The following is an 18929-nucleotide window of genomic DNA, read 5'->3' on the forward strand; positions in this document are numbered from 1 at the left end:
AATTCCACACATTGGATCATATGATAATCATCTTTCTTTGATTGACTTATTTTGCTTTGCACAAATCCACTCTAGTTCCATCCATGTTGTTGCAAATGCAAAATTTCTTTCTTTCTTTTTTTTTTTTTTTTTTGTAGCTGAGTACTATTCCATTTTATATATATACCGCATTTTCTATATCCATCCATCTGTTGATGGACAGCTGGGCTCTCTTTCCATACTTTGTCTGCTGTGGACTTTGCTGCTGTAAATATTGGGGTGCAGCTACCCCTTTGGATCAGTATATTTGTATCTTTTAAGTAAATACCCAGTAGTGCAATTGCTGGGTCATGGGGTAGCTCTATTTTCAACTTTTTGAGGAATCTCCATGCTGTTTTCTAGAGTGGTTGCACCAGCTTGTACTCCCACCAACAGTGTAAGAGGGTTCCCTTTTCTCCACATCCTCACCAATATTTGTTGTCTCCTAACTTGTTAATTTTAGCCATTCGGATCAGTGTAAGGTGTATCTAATCGTGGTGTTGATTTGTATTTCCCTGATGCCGAGTGATGTTGAGCTTTTTTTCATGTTTCTGTTGGCCATTGGTTGTCTTCCTTTAAAAAAAAAAAAAAAGTTATTTATTTATTTATGTGACAGAGAGAGACATACACACACACAGTGAGAGGGAACACAGGCAGGGGAGTGGGAGAGGGAAGAAGCAGGCTTCCCTCTGAGCAGGGAGCCCAGGACCCTGGGATCACGACCTGAGCTACCCCGGCGCCCCATTGGTTGTCGTCTTCAGAGAAATGTCTGTTCATGTCTTCTGGCCATTTCTTTTTTTTAAAATTTTATTTATTTATTTGACAGAGAGATCACAAGTAGGCAGAGAGAGATGGGGAAGCAGACTCCCTGCTGAGCAGAGAGCCAGATGTGGGGCTTGATCCCAGGACCCTGAGATCATGACCTGAGCCGAAGGCAGAGACTTAACCCACTGAGCCATGCAGGCACCCCTTCTGCCCATTTCTTGATTGGATTATTCATTCTTCGGGTGTTGAGTTTGATAAGTTCTTTGTACATTTTGGATACTAGGCCTTTTCTGATCCAACATTTGCAAATATCTCCTCCCACGCCGTTGGTTGTCTTTTGGTTTTGTCAGCTGTTTTCTTTGCTGTGCAAAAGATGTTTATCTTGACAAAGTTCCAATAGTACATTTCTGCCTTTGTTTCCCTTGCCTTTGGAGATGTGTCTAGCAAGAAGTTGTTGCAGCCAAGGTGAAGAGGTTACTAGCTATGTTCTCCTCTAGGATTTTGATGGATTCCTGTCTCACATTTAGGTCTTTCATCCATTTTGAGTCTATTTTTGTGTATGTTGTAAGGAAATGGTCCAGTTTCATTCTTATGCATGTGGCTGTTTAATTTTCCCAACACCATTTGTTGAAGAGACTGTCTTTTTTCCATTGGATATGCTTTTCCTGCTTTGTGGAAGATTAGTTGACCATGGAGTTGAGGGTCCTTTCTGGGTTCTGTCTTCTGTTCCATTCATTGACCTTTGTGTCTCTGTGTGTCTGTTTTTGTGCCAGTACTGTACAGTCTTGATTACAGCTTTGTTCGTAATAGAGCTTGAAGTCCGAAATTGTGATGCTGCCAGTTTTTGTTTTCTTTTTCAATATTTCTTTGGGTATTTGGGGTCTTTTCTGGTCCATACAAATTTTAGGATTATTTGTCCCAGTTCTGTGAAAAAAGTTGATCGTGTTTTAATATGGTTTGCATTAAATGTGTAAATTGCTCTAGGTGGCATAGACATTTTCACAGTATTTATTCCTCCAGTCCATGAGTATGGAATGTTTTCCATTTCTTTATGTCTTCCCCAGTTTCTTACATGAGCATTCTGTAGTTCTCATGAACACAGATCCTTTGCCTCTTTTGTTAGTTTTATACTTAGGTATCTCATGGTTTTGGATGCAATTGTAAATAAGATTGGCTCTTTAATTCCTCTTTCTTCTGTTAACTCATTGTTAGTATATAGAAATGCACGTGATATTTGCTCATTGATTTTATATCCTGTCACTTTACTGAATTCCTGTATGAGTTCTAGCAGTTTTGGTGTGGAAATTTTGGGTTTTCCACAGAGTATCCCCGTCTTCTGCGAAGAGTGAGAGTTGATTTCTTCTTTCCCAATTCAGATGCCTTTTATTTCTTTTTGTTGTCTGATTGCTGAGGCTAGGACTTCTAGTACTGTGTTGAACAACGGTCATGATAGTGTACATCCCTGCCATGTTCCTGACCTTAAGGGCAAAGCTCTCAGTTTTTCCCCATTGAGAATGATACTTCACTTTTCATATATGGTGGGCTTTTCATATATGGCTTTTATGATATTGAGGTATGTTCCCTCTGTCTTTACACTGTGAACTGTTTTCATCAAAAAAGGGTGCTGTTCTTTGTCAGATGCTTTTTCTGCATTTATTGAGATGATCTTAGCGTTCTTGTCCTTTCTTTTAGTAGTGTAGTATATCACATTGATTTGCAGGTATTGAACTACCCTTGCAGCCCAGGAATAAATCCCACTTGGTTGTGCTTAGAAATGCATTCTACCACTAAGGGAAAAAAATATAGATCTTCAGCTCGAAATGTACTCTTCTGTCACCAATTTTTGTTTATGATATTGTGAGAAAGTTAGATTTTTGGCTGAAAAGTAGGTTTTGTGTTGTCTTTATGTGTCTATGTCTTATGTCTTATGTCTATATGTGCTATTTCCAAAGATAAATACGAGTTTCTGATTTCAAGAAATTTGTTATTTATTTATTTATTTTAAAGAGTTAATTTATTTATTTGACAGACTGAGATCACAAGTAGGGAGAGGCAGGCAGAGAGAGAGATGGGGAAGCAGACTCCCCGCCCAAGCAGTGAGCCCGATGCTGGGCTCTATCCCAGGACCCTGGGATCATGACCTGAGCCAATGGCAGAGGCTTTAACCCACTGAGCCCCCCAGGCACCTCTGATTTCAAGAAATTTTAAAGTAATTGTAGTAAAATGGAAAAATAAGAACTTTGTTGGAATGTTTGAATGCCACTTTCTTGATTCATTATATTTTATAGATTTATTTATTTTAAAGAGAGAACGTAAGTGCACGAGAGTAGGGAGGGGCAGAGGAGAGGGAGAGAATTCCAAGCAGACTCCGCAGTGTGTGGAGCCTCACGTGGGCTCGATCCTGTGAAGGTGAGATTATGACCTGAGCTGAAACCAAGAGTCCGATGCTCAATTAACTGACCACTCTGGTGCCTATGGAATGCCATTTTAATAGGAGAATTATCATTACTTTTTTTTTGTTTTTGTTTTTGAAGATTTTTATTATTTATTTGTCAGAGAGAGAGAAAGAGCAAGTGAGCAGAAGGGGGGGAGAGCAGCAGGCAGAGGGAGAAGCAGTCTCGCTGCTGAGCTGGAAGCCCAATGTGGGACTCAGTCCCAGGACCCTGGGATCATGACCTGAGCCAAAGGCAGCTGCTTAACTGACTGAGCCACCCAGGCATGGTTTTTGTTCTTTATTTTGTATTTTATTATTATTATTCGTTTTTAAGATTTTATTTATTTATTTGACAGAGATCACAAGTCAGCAGAGAGGCAGGAGAGAGAGAAAGGGAAGCAGGCTCCCTGCCTGAGCAGAGAACTCAATGTGGGGCTTGATCCCAGGACTCTGGGATCATGACCTGAGCCGAAAGCAGAGGCTTTAACCCACTGAGCCACCCAGGCGCCCCTGTTTTTGTTTTTTAAAGCAGTTTTTTTGAGACATAATTCATGTCATAATATTCACTCTTTCAAAGTATACAGTTTGGCCGGTTGTATAACCGTCATAACTGTCTAATTCCAGAACATTTCACCATTACTTTTATGACAACCCTCTGCCATTATTTTGCATGAGGAAATCACTCTGTTTAGAAAGAGATGCTTATTAGAAGATCTCTGTTAAAACTGTGTTAAGTTCTAAGAAAGGTGTGATATTAATCTCTTGTGATTTTTATTGCCAAAGTATCATAAACATTTTTTGTTTTGTTTATGATTTCTTCTGAACCAGGCTATTCTGTCTTTATTCATGAAATCCAGTATCATCCAGGATTTTCGGCAGATATTTTCATGGCCAGGAGGTATTTATTGATATAAAAAGCATGAAATAAAGAAAGGGTACTGTCTCCAGTGATGGCTGAAAAGTTTCTTTTCATAATTTGCCAATTTCCTTTTCTAATAGGTTTGATGTATGGCAATAGTTTGGTTTAATTTTTCTTTTTCTTTTTTTTTAAGATTTTATTTATTTATTTGACAGACGGAGATCACAAGCAGGTAGAGAGAGGAGGAAGCAGCTCCCTGCTGAGCAGAGAGCCTGATGTGGGATCATGACTTGAGCCGAAGGCAGAGGCTTTAACCCACTGAGCCACCCAGGCGCCCCTGGTTTAATTTTTCTTAAAAATATTTTTACTATGAAGTCTTTAGAACAGACAAGTATTTAGAATATTATTATAAATCCCAGTATATTTATAATTGAGATATGTGAATCTTAAAATTATTACACATTTGTGCGTTTTTTTAAGAAATAAGACTTCTCATATTGTGGGTGTACCCCTCCCTTCTTTCCTTCCCAGAGATTACTTTGAATTGGATTATTTTTCTCATTTGTGTTTGAATATTTTCATTATGTGTTTATGTATCCATATGCCATGAAATTTTCATTTTATAGGGTTATAAATTTTTTTTTTAAGATTGTATTTTATTTGAGAGAGGGAGATAGCACAAGAGACCATACGCAAGGGGAGCAGCAGAGGCAGAGGGAGAAGCAGACTCCCCACCGAGCAAGGAGCCCGATGTGGGACTTGATCCTAGGACCCTGGGGTTTTGACCTGAGCTGAAGGCAGGCACCCAACCTACTGAGCCACTCAGGTGCCTGGGTTTTAAAATTTTTAAAAAAGATTTTATTTTATCATTGTTATTTTTTAAAGACTTTATTTTTAAAGATTTTATTTACTTATGACAGAGAGATAGCGAGAGAGGGAACCCAAGCACAGGGAAGCTGGAGAGGGAGAAATAGGCTTCCCGCTGAGCAGGGAGCCTGATAGAGGGCTCGATTCCAGGACCTGGGATCATGACCTGAGCTGAAAGTAGACGTTTAACGACTGAACCGTCCAGGAGCCCCTAAAGATTTTTTTTTTAGTAATCTCTACATCCAGTGTGGGACTCAAACCTATAGCCCTGGGATCAAGAGTCACATGCTCTATTGGCTGAGTTAGCCATGTGCCCCTAAATATTTTATTTTTAAGTAACTGTGCACCCAACATGAGGCTTGAATCTATAAGCCTGAGATGGAAAGTCATTCATTCTACCTACTGAGCCAGCCAGGTGTCCTTGTAGGGTTATGGATTTTATATTGAAGATGGCATACTGTAGTTTTTATTCCGCAGCTTGTTTTTTTCTTTCAGTAATGATTTTTATTTTTTTAAAGATTTATTTATTTGTCAGAGAGGGAGAGAGAGAGCGAGTATGCACGTGCACGAGCAAGGGGAGCAGCAGGCAGAGGGAGAAGCAGTTTCCCTGCTGAGCAAGGAGCCCGATATGGGACTCTATCCCAGGACCCAGGCATCATGACCTGACCCAGAGGCAGAAGCTCAACTGAGTGAGCCACACAGATGTCCATCAGTAATGATTTTTAGATTTATCTATTTTGATACACATAGCTTTATTTTGTTCATCCCTGCTGTATAGTATTCCATACTTGAGAATATCCCTAGATTTTCTACTCTCCTCTGGTTATATATTTAGGTTGTCTTGAAATTTCGCTCTTGCCAGTTACACTGCAATAATCATTCTTAGACCTGTGTTTTGAAGTTGAATTTGTTGGATTTGGTTCTTTGTGTTTTTTAAGATTTTATTTAGAGTATGTGTGACTTTGGGGAGGGATAGAGGAAGAGGGATGAGAGAATTTTGAGCAGACCCCACACTGACATGGGCTTGATCCCACATCCTGAGATCACAACCTGAGCTAAAACCAAGTAACAGAGGCTCAACCAACTGAGCCACCCAGGCACCCCAGTTCTTGGTGTTTTTTTAAATGCACAGATACAGATAATGTAATGTGGGTTTTTTTTTTTTTAATTTTATTTATTTATTTGAGAGAGAGACAGTGAGAGAGAGGATGAGAGGAGAGAAGGTCAGAGGGAGAGGCAGACTCCCCGTGGAGCTGGGAACCTGATGTGGGACTCCATCCCAGGACTGTGGGATCATGACCCGAGCCAAAGGCAGTCACTCAACCAACTGAGTCACCCAGACACCCTGTAGCGTGGGTATTGCTATGTTTATTTCTATAGTGATTTAAGCCATTTTGCACGTTTACCAGCCACATATGAGAGGTCTCATTTTTTTTCTTTTTTACAGATTTTATTTATTTATTTGGCAGAGACACAGTGAGTGGGGGAACACAAGCTGGGGAAGTGGGAGAGGGAGAAGCAGGCTTCCTGCTGAGCAGGGAGCCCTATGCGGGGCTCAATCCCAGGATCCTGGGATCGTGACCTCAGCCGAAGGCATCCGCTTAATAACTGAGCCACCCAGGTGCAGGAGGTCTCATTTTTATGCAGCCTTCCAGCTCTTGGTTTTTAAAGTTTGGCGAAACAGTGGTTGTGGTAATGTTTTTTATATTTCACTAGTCACTAGCAGCTTGAGCACCTTTTCATGTCCTTATTGCCATTATGGTTTTTGATTTGCCAATGTTCTTTGTCCATTGTTTTATTGGATTGTTTGACTTTCATGTTGATTTTATAATTTCTTTATATTTCCCTTAACATCAATAAAAATCTTACTGTTATTTTTAATGAAAGGTACTCAGGGGCACCTGGGTTGCGCAGGGTACTGGGATTGAGCTCTGCATTGGGCTCCATGCTTAGTGTGGAGTCTGCTTGAGATTCATTCTCCCTCTCTCTCTGCCCCTCCCACTCATACTCTCTGTCTCTCAAATCAGTTTTTTTTTTAAAAGACTTTAGTTACTGACAGCACAAACAGGCACAGTGGCAGGCAGAAGCAGACTCCCCACTGAGCAGAGAGCTGGACATGGGCCTTGATCCTAAAGTCCTAGGATCATGACCAGAGCCGAAGGCAGATGCTTACCAACTGACCCACCCAGTCGACCCTCAAAATAAATAAATCTTTATTTTATTTTAGAAATCTTTATATTTTATATAATTATATAAATTTTTAAAATAAAGATTTATTTATAAAATAAAAGTAATTGTAGGAAATACAGAAAGGTATAAAGGAGAAAATCTTACCCATAAACTCACCATGTAGGGAAAATTACTTGTTAACGTTTAGTATGTTTTATTGCAGTCTGATTTTCTTGTGTATCTCTAGTTGTGAAAATATAGTAATATAGACTGAGTCCAATAGCATATTGAAAGGATTATACACCGTGACCAACTGAAATTTATCCCCAGAATGCAAAGGTGGTAGAACATGAAATCATTGTAATAAACCACTTAATAGAATGAAGGAAAAACCACTTGATCATCTCAGTTGATACAGAAAAATTATTTGAAAAATTCATCACCTTTCTTGATAAAACTTAGAGTGAACTGAGACCTCAGGGATTTCAGTGTACTGAGAACTGAGGGACCTTTATCTGTATGATTAAGGGCATTTATGAAAAACCCACAGCTAATATCATTCTTAGTTGTGGAAGACTGAAAGCTTTTCCCCTAAAATTGGGAACAAGAAAAGGTTACCTGCCTTTACTGATTCCCAGCATTGTGTTGGAAGTTCTAGGCAGAGCAGTTAGGCAAGAAAAAGACATAAAGGTATCCAAACAGGAAAATAAATAGAAATTATTTATATTTTTGGGTGACATGACCCTACATTTAGAAAATCCAAAACATAAAATCCCACACATAAAAAACTGTTAGCACTGGTAGATGAATTTAGCACAGTTGTAGGGTACAGACAGCATCAACACTCCAAAATCAGTTGTATTTTTATATGCTAAAAATAACAATCCTCAAAGGGAATTAAGACAGTTTCATTACAATATAATAAAAAATAATAAATTACATAGTAATAAATTTAACCAAAGAGATGCAAGACTTTTTTTTTTTTAAGATTTTCTTTAATTTTTTGACAGAGAGAGGGAGATCACAAGTAGAGAGTCAGGCAGAGAGAGGGGGGAAGCAGGCTTCCTGCTTAGCAGAGAGCCTGATGTGGGGCTCAATCCCAGGACCCTGAGATCATGACCTGAGTCAAAGGCAGGGACTTAACCCACTGAGCCATCCAGGCACCCCCATCATATATTTTTGCAAGGAAATATTAAATATGTCTTCCCCCCTTTAAACCATTTTTAAGTATTTTTTTTTAAAAGATTTCTATTTATTTATTTGACAGATCACAAGTAGGCAGAGAGGCAGGCAGGGAGAGAAGGGAAAGTAGGCTCCCTGGGGAGCAGAGAACCCGACTCGGGGCTCAATTACAGGACCGAGCTGAAGGCAGAGGCCCAACCCACTGAGCCACCCAGGCGCCCCTATTTTCCCCCTTTTATACAAGTGATAATGTACATTAAGCATTGTTCTGCACTTCCACATTGAATAATTTTATTGAAAAAAATTCTCTGCAAATTTGGCAAAATGTTCTTCTATTGTTTTAGTTTGCATTTCTTTCCCCAGTGTAGTGATGTTTTTCAGATATTTGCATTTGTATTTTTTTTGTTCTTGTCTTTGTTGATTTTTCTCTGGATAGTAGTCTTTTTCTAGTACTCTGTATGCATTTATGTAAGCTAACCCCAATCCTAGCCTGTTTCCTAATTTTTTAAATTGAACTTAATGCCTTAGTATACCAATTCTATCTTTCGTGATTATCTGCAACTTTTAAGGTATTTATATATATTTTTAATAAATTCTCTTTAGTTTCCTTTTAATTATTCCTAGACTTCTTAGAGATTAAATGGGCCAGAAAAGCTTTTTAATATAGTAGGGAGGACTTGCTTTTAGTTACCAAAACATGATAGAAATTTTAATCAGTAGAATGAGTAATTGATTCATCCAGAAACATCCTGTAACACTTCTAAGAAATTAGAATTAGTAAGTGCCAAATTTTTTGTAAAATCAGAGATTATTCAGCAGAGTGCTACTGGGAACTCTTCTTTAACAATTTGAAGGAGTCAAGTTAGGTTTGCCCTAATACCTACACAACTAAAGTAACTTTGGAATGACTAGGGAGGTAAATCTTCATTCTGCTTTTATAATGGGAAGGTTTATTTCAAAGTGCTAATAAGGTCTGGATAGATACTGTGATTATGGTAGTTACAGAAGATCATAAGGTCCATTTTTGGACTCATTAAAAATGTATCATTTTGAACTTCCTGACACTTGGTGTTCGTTTATAAAATATGCTGGAATAAGGGCACCTGGGGTGGTGTCAGTCGATTAAGCTTCGGACTTTTGTGATGGTCTCATCGGAGGTGTGATTGGCTCTGTGCTCAGTGGGGAATCCTCTTGAGATTGTCTCCCTCTCCCGCTACCCCTCCCCCCACTTGCATGCATGTACCTACTTTCTCACTCAAATAAATGTTAAAAAAAAGAAAATGCTAAAGTAGAGCAGTGTTTGAAGCTGGCGAAAGATTCATTAACATTTTGATGTTTGTCCTTGGGATGACCAGGCAACCCCTTTAGGGATTGTTTCAGTATTTGAAGACTAGAATTTTGCATATTTTTTCACCCCGTGACCCTTATTTGGGAGATGAATATTTCTCATAACCTAAAATAGCTTCTTTTTTTTTTTTTTTAAGATTTTATTTATTTATTTGACAGACAGAGATCACAAATAGGCAGAGAGGCAGTCAGAGAGAGGAGGAAGCAGGCTCTCTGCTGAGCAGAATCCGATGCTGGGCTCGATCCCAGGACCCTGGGATCATGACCTGAGCTGAAGGCAGAGGCTTTAACCCACTGAGCCACCCAGGCGCCTCCTAAAATAGCTTCTTGCTGCATATATTAAGTTTCCTGAAGGAGATATTTTCTCTTTAAAATGCAAGTTAATTTTGTGCTCTTTCTATATATGTGTGTGCTTGGATGTATGTATAAAATAGAACTAAGAAAAACAAAATTTTTTAAAAGTTTATTTGGGTGATCTCTACACCCAACCGGAGGCTCGAACTCACAACCCTGAGATCAGGAGTCATAGCTGTTTTGTCTGAGCCAGCCAAGCACCCTGGAAAAAAGTTTTCTTAAAATAAAATTGATGCTTAAACATCTCGTCACTGTTTTGGTTTGGCATTTGCCTTGAATATATTTCTCAGTTTGAGAAGCATGACATAACTGCTACCTTATTTAGATTGTTGTATTTTATTTATTTGACATCAAAGAAAGTTACTTATTTTTGGATAGATGATACATGTATATATATAAAAAATTCAAAAAGCACACATAGTGAAAAGCAGTTGTGTGAATCACCCTGATTCTACCTACCTACTGTTCCTCAGGAGTAGCCACTGTTTCAGTTTTTTTGTGTTTCCTCCCAGGGATAGTTAATAATTCTGTAACTACTTATATATTTATTCCTATACATGCATAAACATAAATGACAGTATGCTGTGCACATAGTTCTACACTTCACTGTTTTCACCTAAACATGTATTGAGGAGATGATAGCAAATACTTGTTCAGCTTTTAATGTGTCAGACACTGTTGTAAGCACTTGTCACATCATATGTTAATTGCTGGCACCAACCCATGAAGTAGATGTAGATATTTTTCCTATTCACTTTATCTAGATGAGGAAAATAAGCACAGAGAAGTGGAGTAAAGGAACCATAATTCAGTTTCAGACAATCTGGTCTTCTGTGCTCCTTACTACTGCTATGCTTTATAACTTTATGCATTTGGTTGACCATATGAAATTGCAGTTTTTGTGGATAAGAATTGGTTGAATATTAGGAATATTGGTGAGTTCAACCCAGTAAATAGAGTTGCCTCATTTTTTAAACAACTGCATAGCTGCATAGAATTCCACACGTAGATGGCCCTTTTTTTTTTTTTTTAAAGTCCGGTGTGTGCCCAAGGTGGGGCTTGAACTCATGACCCCAAGATCAAGAGTAGCATGTTCTTATGCACTGACCAGCCAAGTGCCCCCTGATTTTTAAATTAGCTCTCATTGATTGATACTTAGGTGGTTCCTAAATTTGATTTTACAAACCATTCTGCAGTTTAACATCTTCCTGCTTTTGTGATTTTTCACATGTTTTACAAGAGAATTGTGTCAAAGGGTATAGACATTTGAATACACTTTGAGAAATTGTCTTCCAGTCTACGGCCATACCATCCTGAACGTGCCCGATCTCGTCTGATCTCGGAAGCTAAGCAGGGTCGGGCCTGGTTAGTACTTGGATGGGAGAAATTGTCTTCCAGATATGATAGAAGTTTGCACTTGCAGCTACCTTGTGTGAGGAAAGCATATGCAAGTTTCCCTACATCCTATTGATAAATACATTTGAATTTTATACATGTTTGGTAATATGTTCATCTGCATGGGATCCTGGCATACATAATATGGTTAGCTCTGGACTCTTGTTTTTCCAGTGTTAGAATGCATCAATCTAGATTTTGGGACTTTATAGTCTTGCTTATGACCCTGAGATCATGACATGCGCTGAAATCAAGAATTGGATGCTTAACTATCTGAGCCACCCTGCTGCTCTTCTATCCAACTTTTAAGCCTCGCTTCTTGCCCCTCTGCCACGAGGATCCTTAGCTGCAGCCATGCACAAGTTGAATTTTCTTCATGTACCACAGCTCTGCATTTTTACACAAATGTCCGTGAGATTCTAAGGGTACAGAAAGTATTCATATAAGCATATATTCCAACATTCTCTGAGTTTAAAAATGCTACTGCAGATTTTTCCTTCAAATAGCTAGGATTTTTATATTTTTATAAATCATATTTAAGATTTTAAAAATCACTTCTTATTCTTCTTTTCCCAAGACCTTTGTATTCCATTTATCCAGAAGTGTCAACTAAACATTTTTAGCTCCCGGGCTTCCTGTATTCTTGTGTCTTCCTGTCATATTTGAAGGTTTCCCACTCACTACTATCTTACTGCATTTGGCCCTATGCAGATTGGCTCTGGATGGCAAGTTCAGGCTTTATGACTGAGAGAATAGGGTTTTGTTCATTTTTTTTCAAGCATTCCTTTCCCCACTCCGTTAAGATGGTTGATCTTATTTATGTAGATTCTTATTTGGCACTTATTTATTTATGATTCTTGTCGTTCTTTTAAATACTACTTGGAGTTGCTAATTCATGTTAGTGAGCAGAATAAGGCAAAAATGATGATTTTTCTCCTTACCATGCTACTCTTGATTCATATTTCTTGTGATCATCTCTTGTTTACACCTTTCGCTAGTTAAAGAATCCTTTCAAACCGGATTTCTTTTACTAAAAGTTTTCTCTATTACAGTGCATATTTACCCCGTTTGTTTCTGGATACATTAGTGATTATTTAGTATTTCCTCACAGAATCTAGTATAGTACAACGCATTGGTGGTTTGTGTTTGTTGGTCTTTAATGTTAATTTGAGATTTACAGGTAAAATCAGGTTTTGGATCATCTTAGGATGTGGTGTAGTTACGGTTTCCCATTGCTTATATTTAATGAGATGCCATTTTATAGTTGAATGGGAGACGGGGAAGAGCAACATATGGTTTGATCTGTTTCATCCATTTTTTCTTTTTTCTTTTCTTTCTTCTTTTTTTTTTGGCAGAGAAACTTTTCCATGTCTGTAAATAGTGCTGCTGTCCTGCGATTGACAGGACGAGGAGGAGGAGGAACAGTGGTGGGGGCTCCTAGAGGTCGAAGTTCTTCAAGAGGGCGAGGTGAGCTTATTCATGTGGAAAACGTGATAACAGAGGGAGAGAGAAGTCACTTTAAACATATTTTAATACTTGATTTTTAAAAAACTGTTCTTTGACATTAACTGTATGCTAAGTGTCCTGAACATTTGTTTTCTGAACCATTTTTCAGGGTATCTGTTCCACAACCCCTGATTTGGAGCAGAGAAGGGTAATTCTTGAGTGTGAAGGAATTGAGATGGTCCTAGTTAACTTTGGCAGAACTTTATCCGTATTCCTCATGCCCAGGGAACCTTGCACTTTACCATAGCTCCCAGAAGTGTCTTGGCTGCTGGTGAGGCACTGAAGTCCCTGTAGGCCTCTAGGACACAAGATTTCTGTATAAGGTGGTGTGCCAGGAGTATCCTCAGCCAGAAGGGAGGCTTTAGGAAAAGCTGCCTCATCAGTACTTGGGCTGTTTTAGAGGTAGAGCAGAAATAATAAGCAGTCACTTATTTAACCTATGGTTTTATAGATATATCTCAGAAGAATTATTATTTTGATATTACTTGGTTTTTTTTTTGCTGTCTGTTGTGTTTCATGTTCACTGATTTTCTGTAACATAAAGATGTTTGTAATATAAATATTTAGCATTTCTCTCTTAAGGTGGTTAAGTCATAGCAGTAGCCTAAACGTATCCTGTTAAGTTTTTGAAGAGGTGCTTTAGAAGTGGAAAAATTGGGTATCTACAAAATTAGATGCCATTGTCTCTACATACCATACCACCTAGATTGACATGATCAAGAGTGTGGAATATTTAAATTATTTTTTTTAAGATTTTATTTATTTGACAAAGAGAGAGAGAACACCAGTGGCGGCGGGGGGGTGGGGAATGTAGTGGGAGAGGGAGCTTTGTGGGAGCTAGTACAGGGCTTGATCCCAGGACTCCGGGATCATGACCTGAACTGAAGGCAGATATTCAGAGACTGAGCCACCCAGGCACCCCTCTAAATTCTTTTTTCTTAAACTTATGCCTTATGAATAGAGTCATTTACATCTAATCTTTACAGAGACTATATGAGATTATGCATTCCTGTGAAGAGTTTGCTTTCAGTCATCCATTCAGAATGTGGGATTGCAGGTGTGGTGAATAATGAAGAGGCTAACTAAAGTTCTGCACCTGTAGGCCAGGTACTATTACCAAGGTGTCATGGTTTTTCTTTCTGAATTTGTCAGTCTCTAGAACACCAGTTTTTAACCTAAAGAGTTGTTAGAAAATACCTCTGCAACAGAATACGGGGTGGTGAGATTTAGACATGTGCGTACTTCAGAAGCTCTACGTGCAGATTTCCACATGTAGTTAGGTTCCATTGGTCCAGAATTCATCCGAGATCTGCATCTTGGTGGTGCGGTGGTGCTTTGGAGATGTCTCTGGCCTGCTACTTTCTATGGTGGGCTGGCAGCAGAAAGAGAGGTAGGTCACACTTAGGCAGTTTTGCCTCTTAAGGTCTTTAGGGCCATGAGTCCTACTGAGATGATAACTCAAGAAGTGTGCCCCACAAACCTGCTGTTTTTTTGTTTTTGTTTTTGATCCTGTATATTTAAAAAAAAATTTTTTTTAAAGATTTTATTTATTTGAGAGAGAGCATGAGAGGGGAGAAGGTCAGAGAGAGAAGCAGACTCCATGTGGAGCAGGCTCCTGGGACTCCGGGATCATGACCTGATTCGAAGGCAGTTACTTACTTAACAAACTGGGCTACAGGCACCCAAGCCAGCTGTTCTATGTACTTCAAGGCATCACCAACTTTGTGTGCTGCAAATACTAACCGCTCTATCCAAACAGTCTTTAAAAAGTTCTGTGTTGAGAAACAAAGATTGATAAATTTCTCCCTGTTTTATGATTTCTTTGAAGTAGGGGGCTATCACATGTTATCCTGCAATCAGAATTTAAACAGGGCATGTGCAAGATAGATACTGTGACAAAAGTAGTGACTTAATTGACATTGATGTGAACACATGGCATGAAACTAGCTGAATGAATAAACTGACTTTGGGAAAAACAGTTTTTTAAAAAAGATTTTATTTATTTATTTGACAGAGAGATCACAAGTAGGCAGAGAGGCAGGCACAGAGAGAGGGGGAAGCAGGCTGAGCAGAGAGCCGGATGTGGGGCTTCATCCCAGGACCCTGAGATCATGACCTGAGCCGAAGGCAGAGGCTTAACCCACTGAGCCACCCAGGCGCCCCCAGGGAAAAACAGTTCTATACTATTGTCCGAACTGTGATTTCTTTTTCTAATGATTGCATAAGACCATTATCTGGTTTTGTTTTTTTTCACTTAGTACTTAATTTTAATTTGTTGGTTAAGTAATGATTATTATGGCTTTGTTTAGAATGGGCAGAGCTAAAATTAGATGATTATTTTGGCTCTTTTTAACTTGAGGAACTTTGATGTGAAAATTCAGACTTCTAGACTTCTAAATATCATGAACTACTAAAATTTAAACAAACAAATGAGCGAGGAAACAAAGTTGTCATCTTTGTATTTTATCTGGTTAAGATGTTTAATAATACAGCAAATCTACATAGTTGTCAGCCACTTGTTTTCATCAGCATTAAAATGAAGTGGTGTGTGTGTGTGTGTGTGTGTGTGTGTGTGTGTGTATTTTTAGAGGAAGTATATTTTATTCTCCCAAAGTAATCTGATGAAATCTTAGACAATAGGGCAGTTCTTTAAATACTTAGCTGTGTGAAAGATTCATCATGTTATGTATACTTGCTTTTTCTTTATAAGAACTTTATTTATAGATGATTTTGGTCCTTGTACTTTGGAGATTGTTCTTTATGTTGTACAAACTGGAGAGCTCTAGAATCTGATTATTTTTGTGTACCCACTCATAAAACTTTAGTCTGATACCTTGAGGACCAGTACCGATGCTAGTTAAAACTGGCAGAAAATATTTTGTCTGTGGTTTGCTTGTTTTTCTGGCAACCTGAAGGCTGTTTTTTCTATTCAAATTTCCAAAATAAAACTTGTTTTCAGGATGACATGTACTTAATCGTTTACCTGAGAAAGTTGTTCTCTTTAGAAGAGGGGACTTTCACCCTTAAAAAATCATCATTGTGGGAATTCACCACAGTGTTATGTTTGTGTTGTACTGTTTCAGGATTTTATTTTTATTTATTATTTTTTTAAGATTTTATTTATTTATTTGACAAACAGAGATCACAAGTAGGCAGAGAGGCAGGCAGAGAGAGAGGTGGAGGCAGGCTCCCTGCTGAGCAGAGAGCCCGATGCAGGGCTCGATCCCAGGACCCTGGGATCATGACCTGAGCTGAAGGCAGATGCTTAACCCACTGAGCCATCCAGGCGCCCCTGTTTCAGGATTTTAGATAAAATGTATACATATCCTAAGGAGAGAGGTATTGGAACTGGAAGTCAACCTTAAGTTGATGTATATTTAGATTGACAAAACTGGAAGATAACTTTAAGATTATTATAGGTCAAGCCTAGTTCTCACTTCCATTTTATAGATGACGAATTGGATTATCTGGATTAGTTAAAAGGGTGCCCATTGTTCCTAAGATTACCCAGATACAATTGTGTGTGTTTCATAATAAGGTTGTATAAGGTACAACTATATTCTGAGGTTTTGATAAACTTTAAGGAAGAAATAGAAATCCTGCTGGATATTTGCAATAATTATTTAACTCAGTTGTTTTTAGCTTTGGAATGCATTCATGCTTTTGTTCAAGATTTGTCATCGTTTTTCTTCTTTTTTTAAAAGATTTTATTTACTTGTTTGATGGAGAGAGACACAGCGAGAGGGGGAACCACAAGCAGGGGGAGTGGGAGAGGGAGAAGAAGGCTTCCCACTAAGTAGGAAGCCCAGTGCGGGGCTCGATCCCAGGACCCTGGGATTGTGACCTGAGCCGAAGGCAGACGATTAAAGACTGAGCCACCCAGGTGCCCCCATCATCATTTTTCTTTGGGTGGGTTTATACTGTTGAAGAAGTCACGCTATGGATGATGGCTAAGATTTCATCTAAGTACAGCCCTGGACTCCCTACCCTTTCCCAGTTTTCTGACCTGTGTGTTGAATATAGATGAGAAAACCTCACATTGCACAGAAAGTATAAAGCTAAAAGTTCATATTTGCTTTCTGCCCCCAGATCAGCAATTGAATGTACATTCTTCCAGACTCTAACTGCAGCTCTATCATTTGTATAAGTGGAGTTATTTATTTATTTATTTTTAAAGATTTTATTTTATTTATTTGATAGAGATTACAAGTAGTCAGAGAAGCAGGCAGAGAGAGAGGAGGAAGCAGGTTCCCTGCTGAGCAGAGAGCCCGATGCGGGGCTCGATCCCAGGACCCTGAGACCATGACCTGTGCCGAAGGCAGAGACTTCAACCCACTGAGCCAACCAGGCGCCCTAAGTGGAGTTATTTATTTAAGTATTGGTCTTTGGCATGCTTTTGTCATTCAACAGGACCATTGGAGATTTCTTTCAATGTCAGCATTTTATCTTCTGTGGCTTCATAGTGTTCTCCCAAATTATTTTATCAGAATTAATTTATTGATTAGGTCATTTCTGGTGTTTTACATTGCAACAAACTCCTTAATATATATTTATTTGCATATTTGTGTATTTCTGTTAGGATAAGTTGTAGTTAGAATTGTTGAGTCAATTTTTGATAGATGTAACCACATTGCCTTCAGTAAAAGCCAGTTTATCCTTGAACACCTAGAGCCTCTCAGTACCTCCCTGCATTTGGCACATTCTCACCAGCCCTTTGGTTCATATTTGATCCTGATAATTTTCCTATTTGAAGATTTGAGCAGAGGGGAAAAGAGTGCCTTTGTTGCTGTGGAATATCCTTTATGGGTTAGTTCACAAAGTAACAAACCCTATGAAATTAGCTTTTCTGTGGAGTTAGATAAATTATTTTAACATTTATGCTTGGCTTTTATACTTTATCTGCTGTCTTTGCAAGCTCTCTAAATCTTTCAGTTTTGTTGAAAACAATCCAATAAATATCCAATTTGTAGTAATAGTTTATTGATCTTTTTAGAATTTTACTGTTGAACTTTTATGTCAAAGAACTTAATGTTGATACTGTTTCTTGTTCAGGCCTGGGACTGGGACTCTTATATCCCTTTCTAACTTGTTTCTCTAAACCTCCTGTGGTGTAGCCTCTTCGGTGCCATTATTGGTTTCTCAGGTAAAGATCCATCAGGCCTTGCTAAATGTTTAAATATAGACCTTCTCTTTGTGTAGAGACAGAACTTCAGAGATTAATCTTTGGTGTTGAATATGTTCCAAAGTTGACATCTGAGTATCATTTTTTCTGTTTTCTTATTTTCAGGCAGAGGCAGAGGTGAATGTGGTTTCTACCAAAGAAGCTTTGATGAAGTAGAGGGTGTGTTTGGTCGAGGAGGTGGCAGGGAAATGCATAGGTCACAGAGCTGGGAGGAAAGGTAACTAAAAGATCCAGATCTTGGTATAAAGGTTTCTTTGGTGTAAAAAAACATGTTTTTCTGCTTTCTACAGAGGAGGTACTTCTGTGTATAGTTACACAGTTTCATTTAAAAAATGCTGTTAATTGAGTATCAAGCTATATAAATGATCCTTATTTAAAGGAAGAAACATTCTAGATAAATAGGTTCATGTGTTAGTGCCAGCATGGATATTTCATAGCTAATCAGATTTGCTGTTTGCTTAGCATTCAGTTGGAGGCATTGAAAATTGACATTTTATTGTTTGTTGCTGTTAGTCAAAGCATCGTCTCTGTTCTTTATGACTTTATGTGATGTCTGTTGGATGAGAGAGGGCAGTTGCACAAAGTTACGTGTACAAAGATGTCTACTGTGATGATGTTTATAATGTAGTTCTAAACAAGCCAGACAGCTTAATATCAGTGTGGTTTCTTAAATGATGGTACATCCACACAGTGGAATATTTATGTAATCATTAAAGTTAGGATGATTTTGAAAATATTTAATGATGTAGGGAAATATATTTTTAAAGCAGTATATGAAACTATGTATAGCGTGTATCTAAAATAAATCATGTATCTAAAAAAATCTCTATAAAAAGAACAATTCTGGGTCA

General features: G+C 38.4%; 1 protein-coding gene across 1 annotated transcript in view; it reads left to right on the forward strand.

The window, feature by feature from the left end:
- The window catches only part of GIGYF2 (GRB10 interacting GYF protein 2), a 149605-nt gene that overhangs the window by 42020 nt on the left and 88656 nt on the right, over positions 1-18929 (forward strand). The window contains 2 exon segments of the mRNA XM_032355189.1: positions 12746-12857; positions 18184-18295. Of these exon segments, the coding sequence (XP_032211080.1) occupies positions 12746-12857; positions 18184-18295 (224 nt within the window).

The sequence above is a fragment of the Mustela erminea genome, chromosome 8 (assembly GCF_009829155.1).
Source record: "Mustela erminea isolate mMusErm1 chromosome 8, mMusErm1.Pri, whole genome shotgun sequence".
Taxonomy (NCBI): Eukaryota; Metazoa; Chordata; class Mammalia; order Carnivora; family Mustelidae; genus Mustela; species Mustela erminea.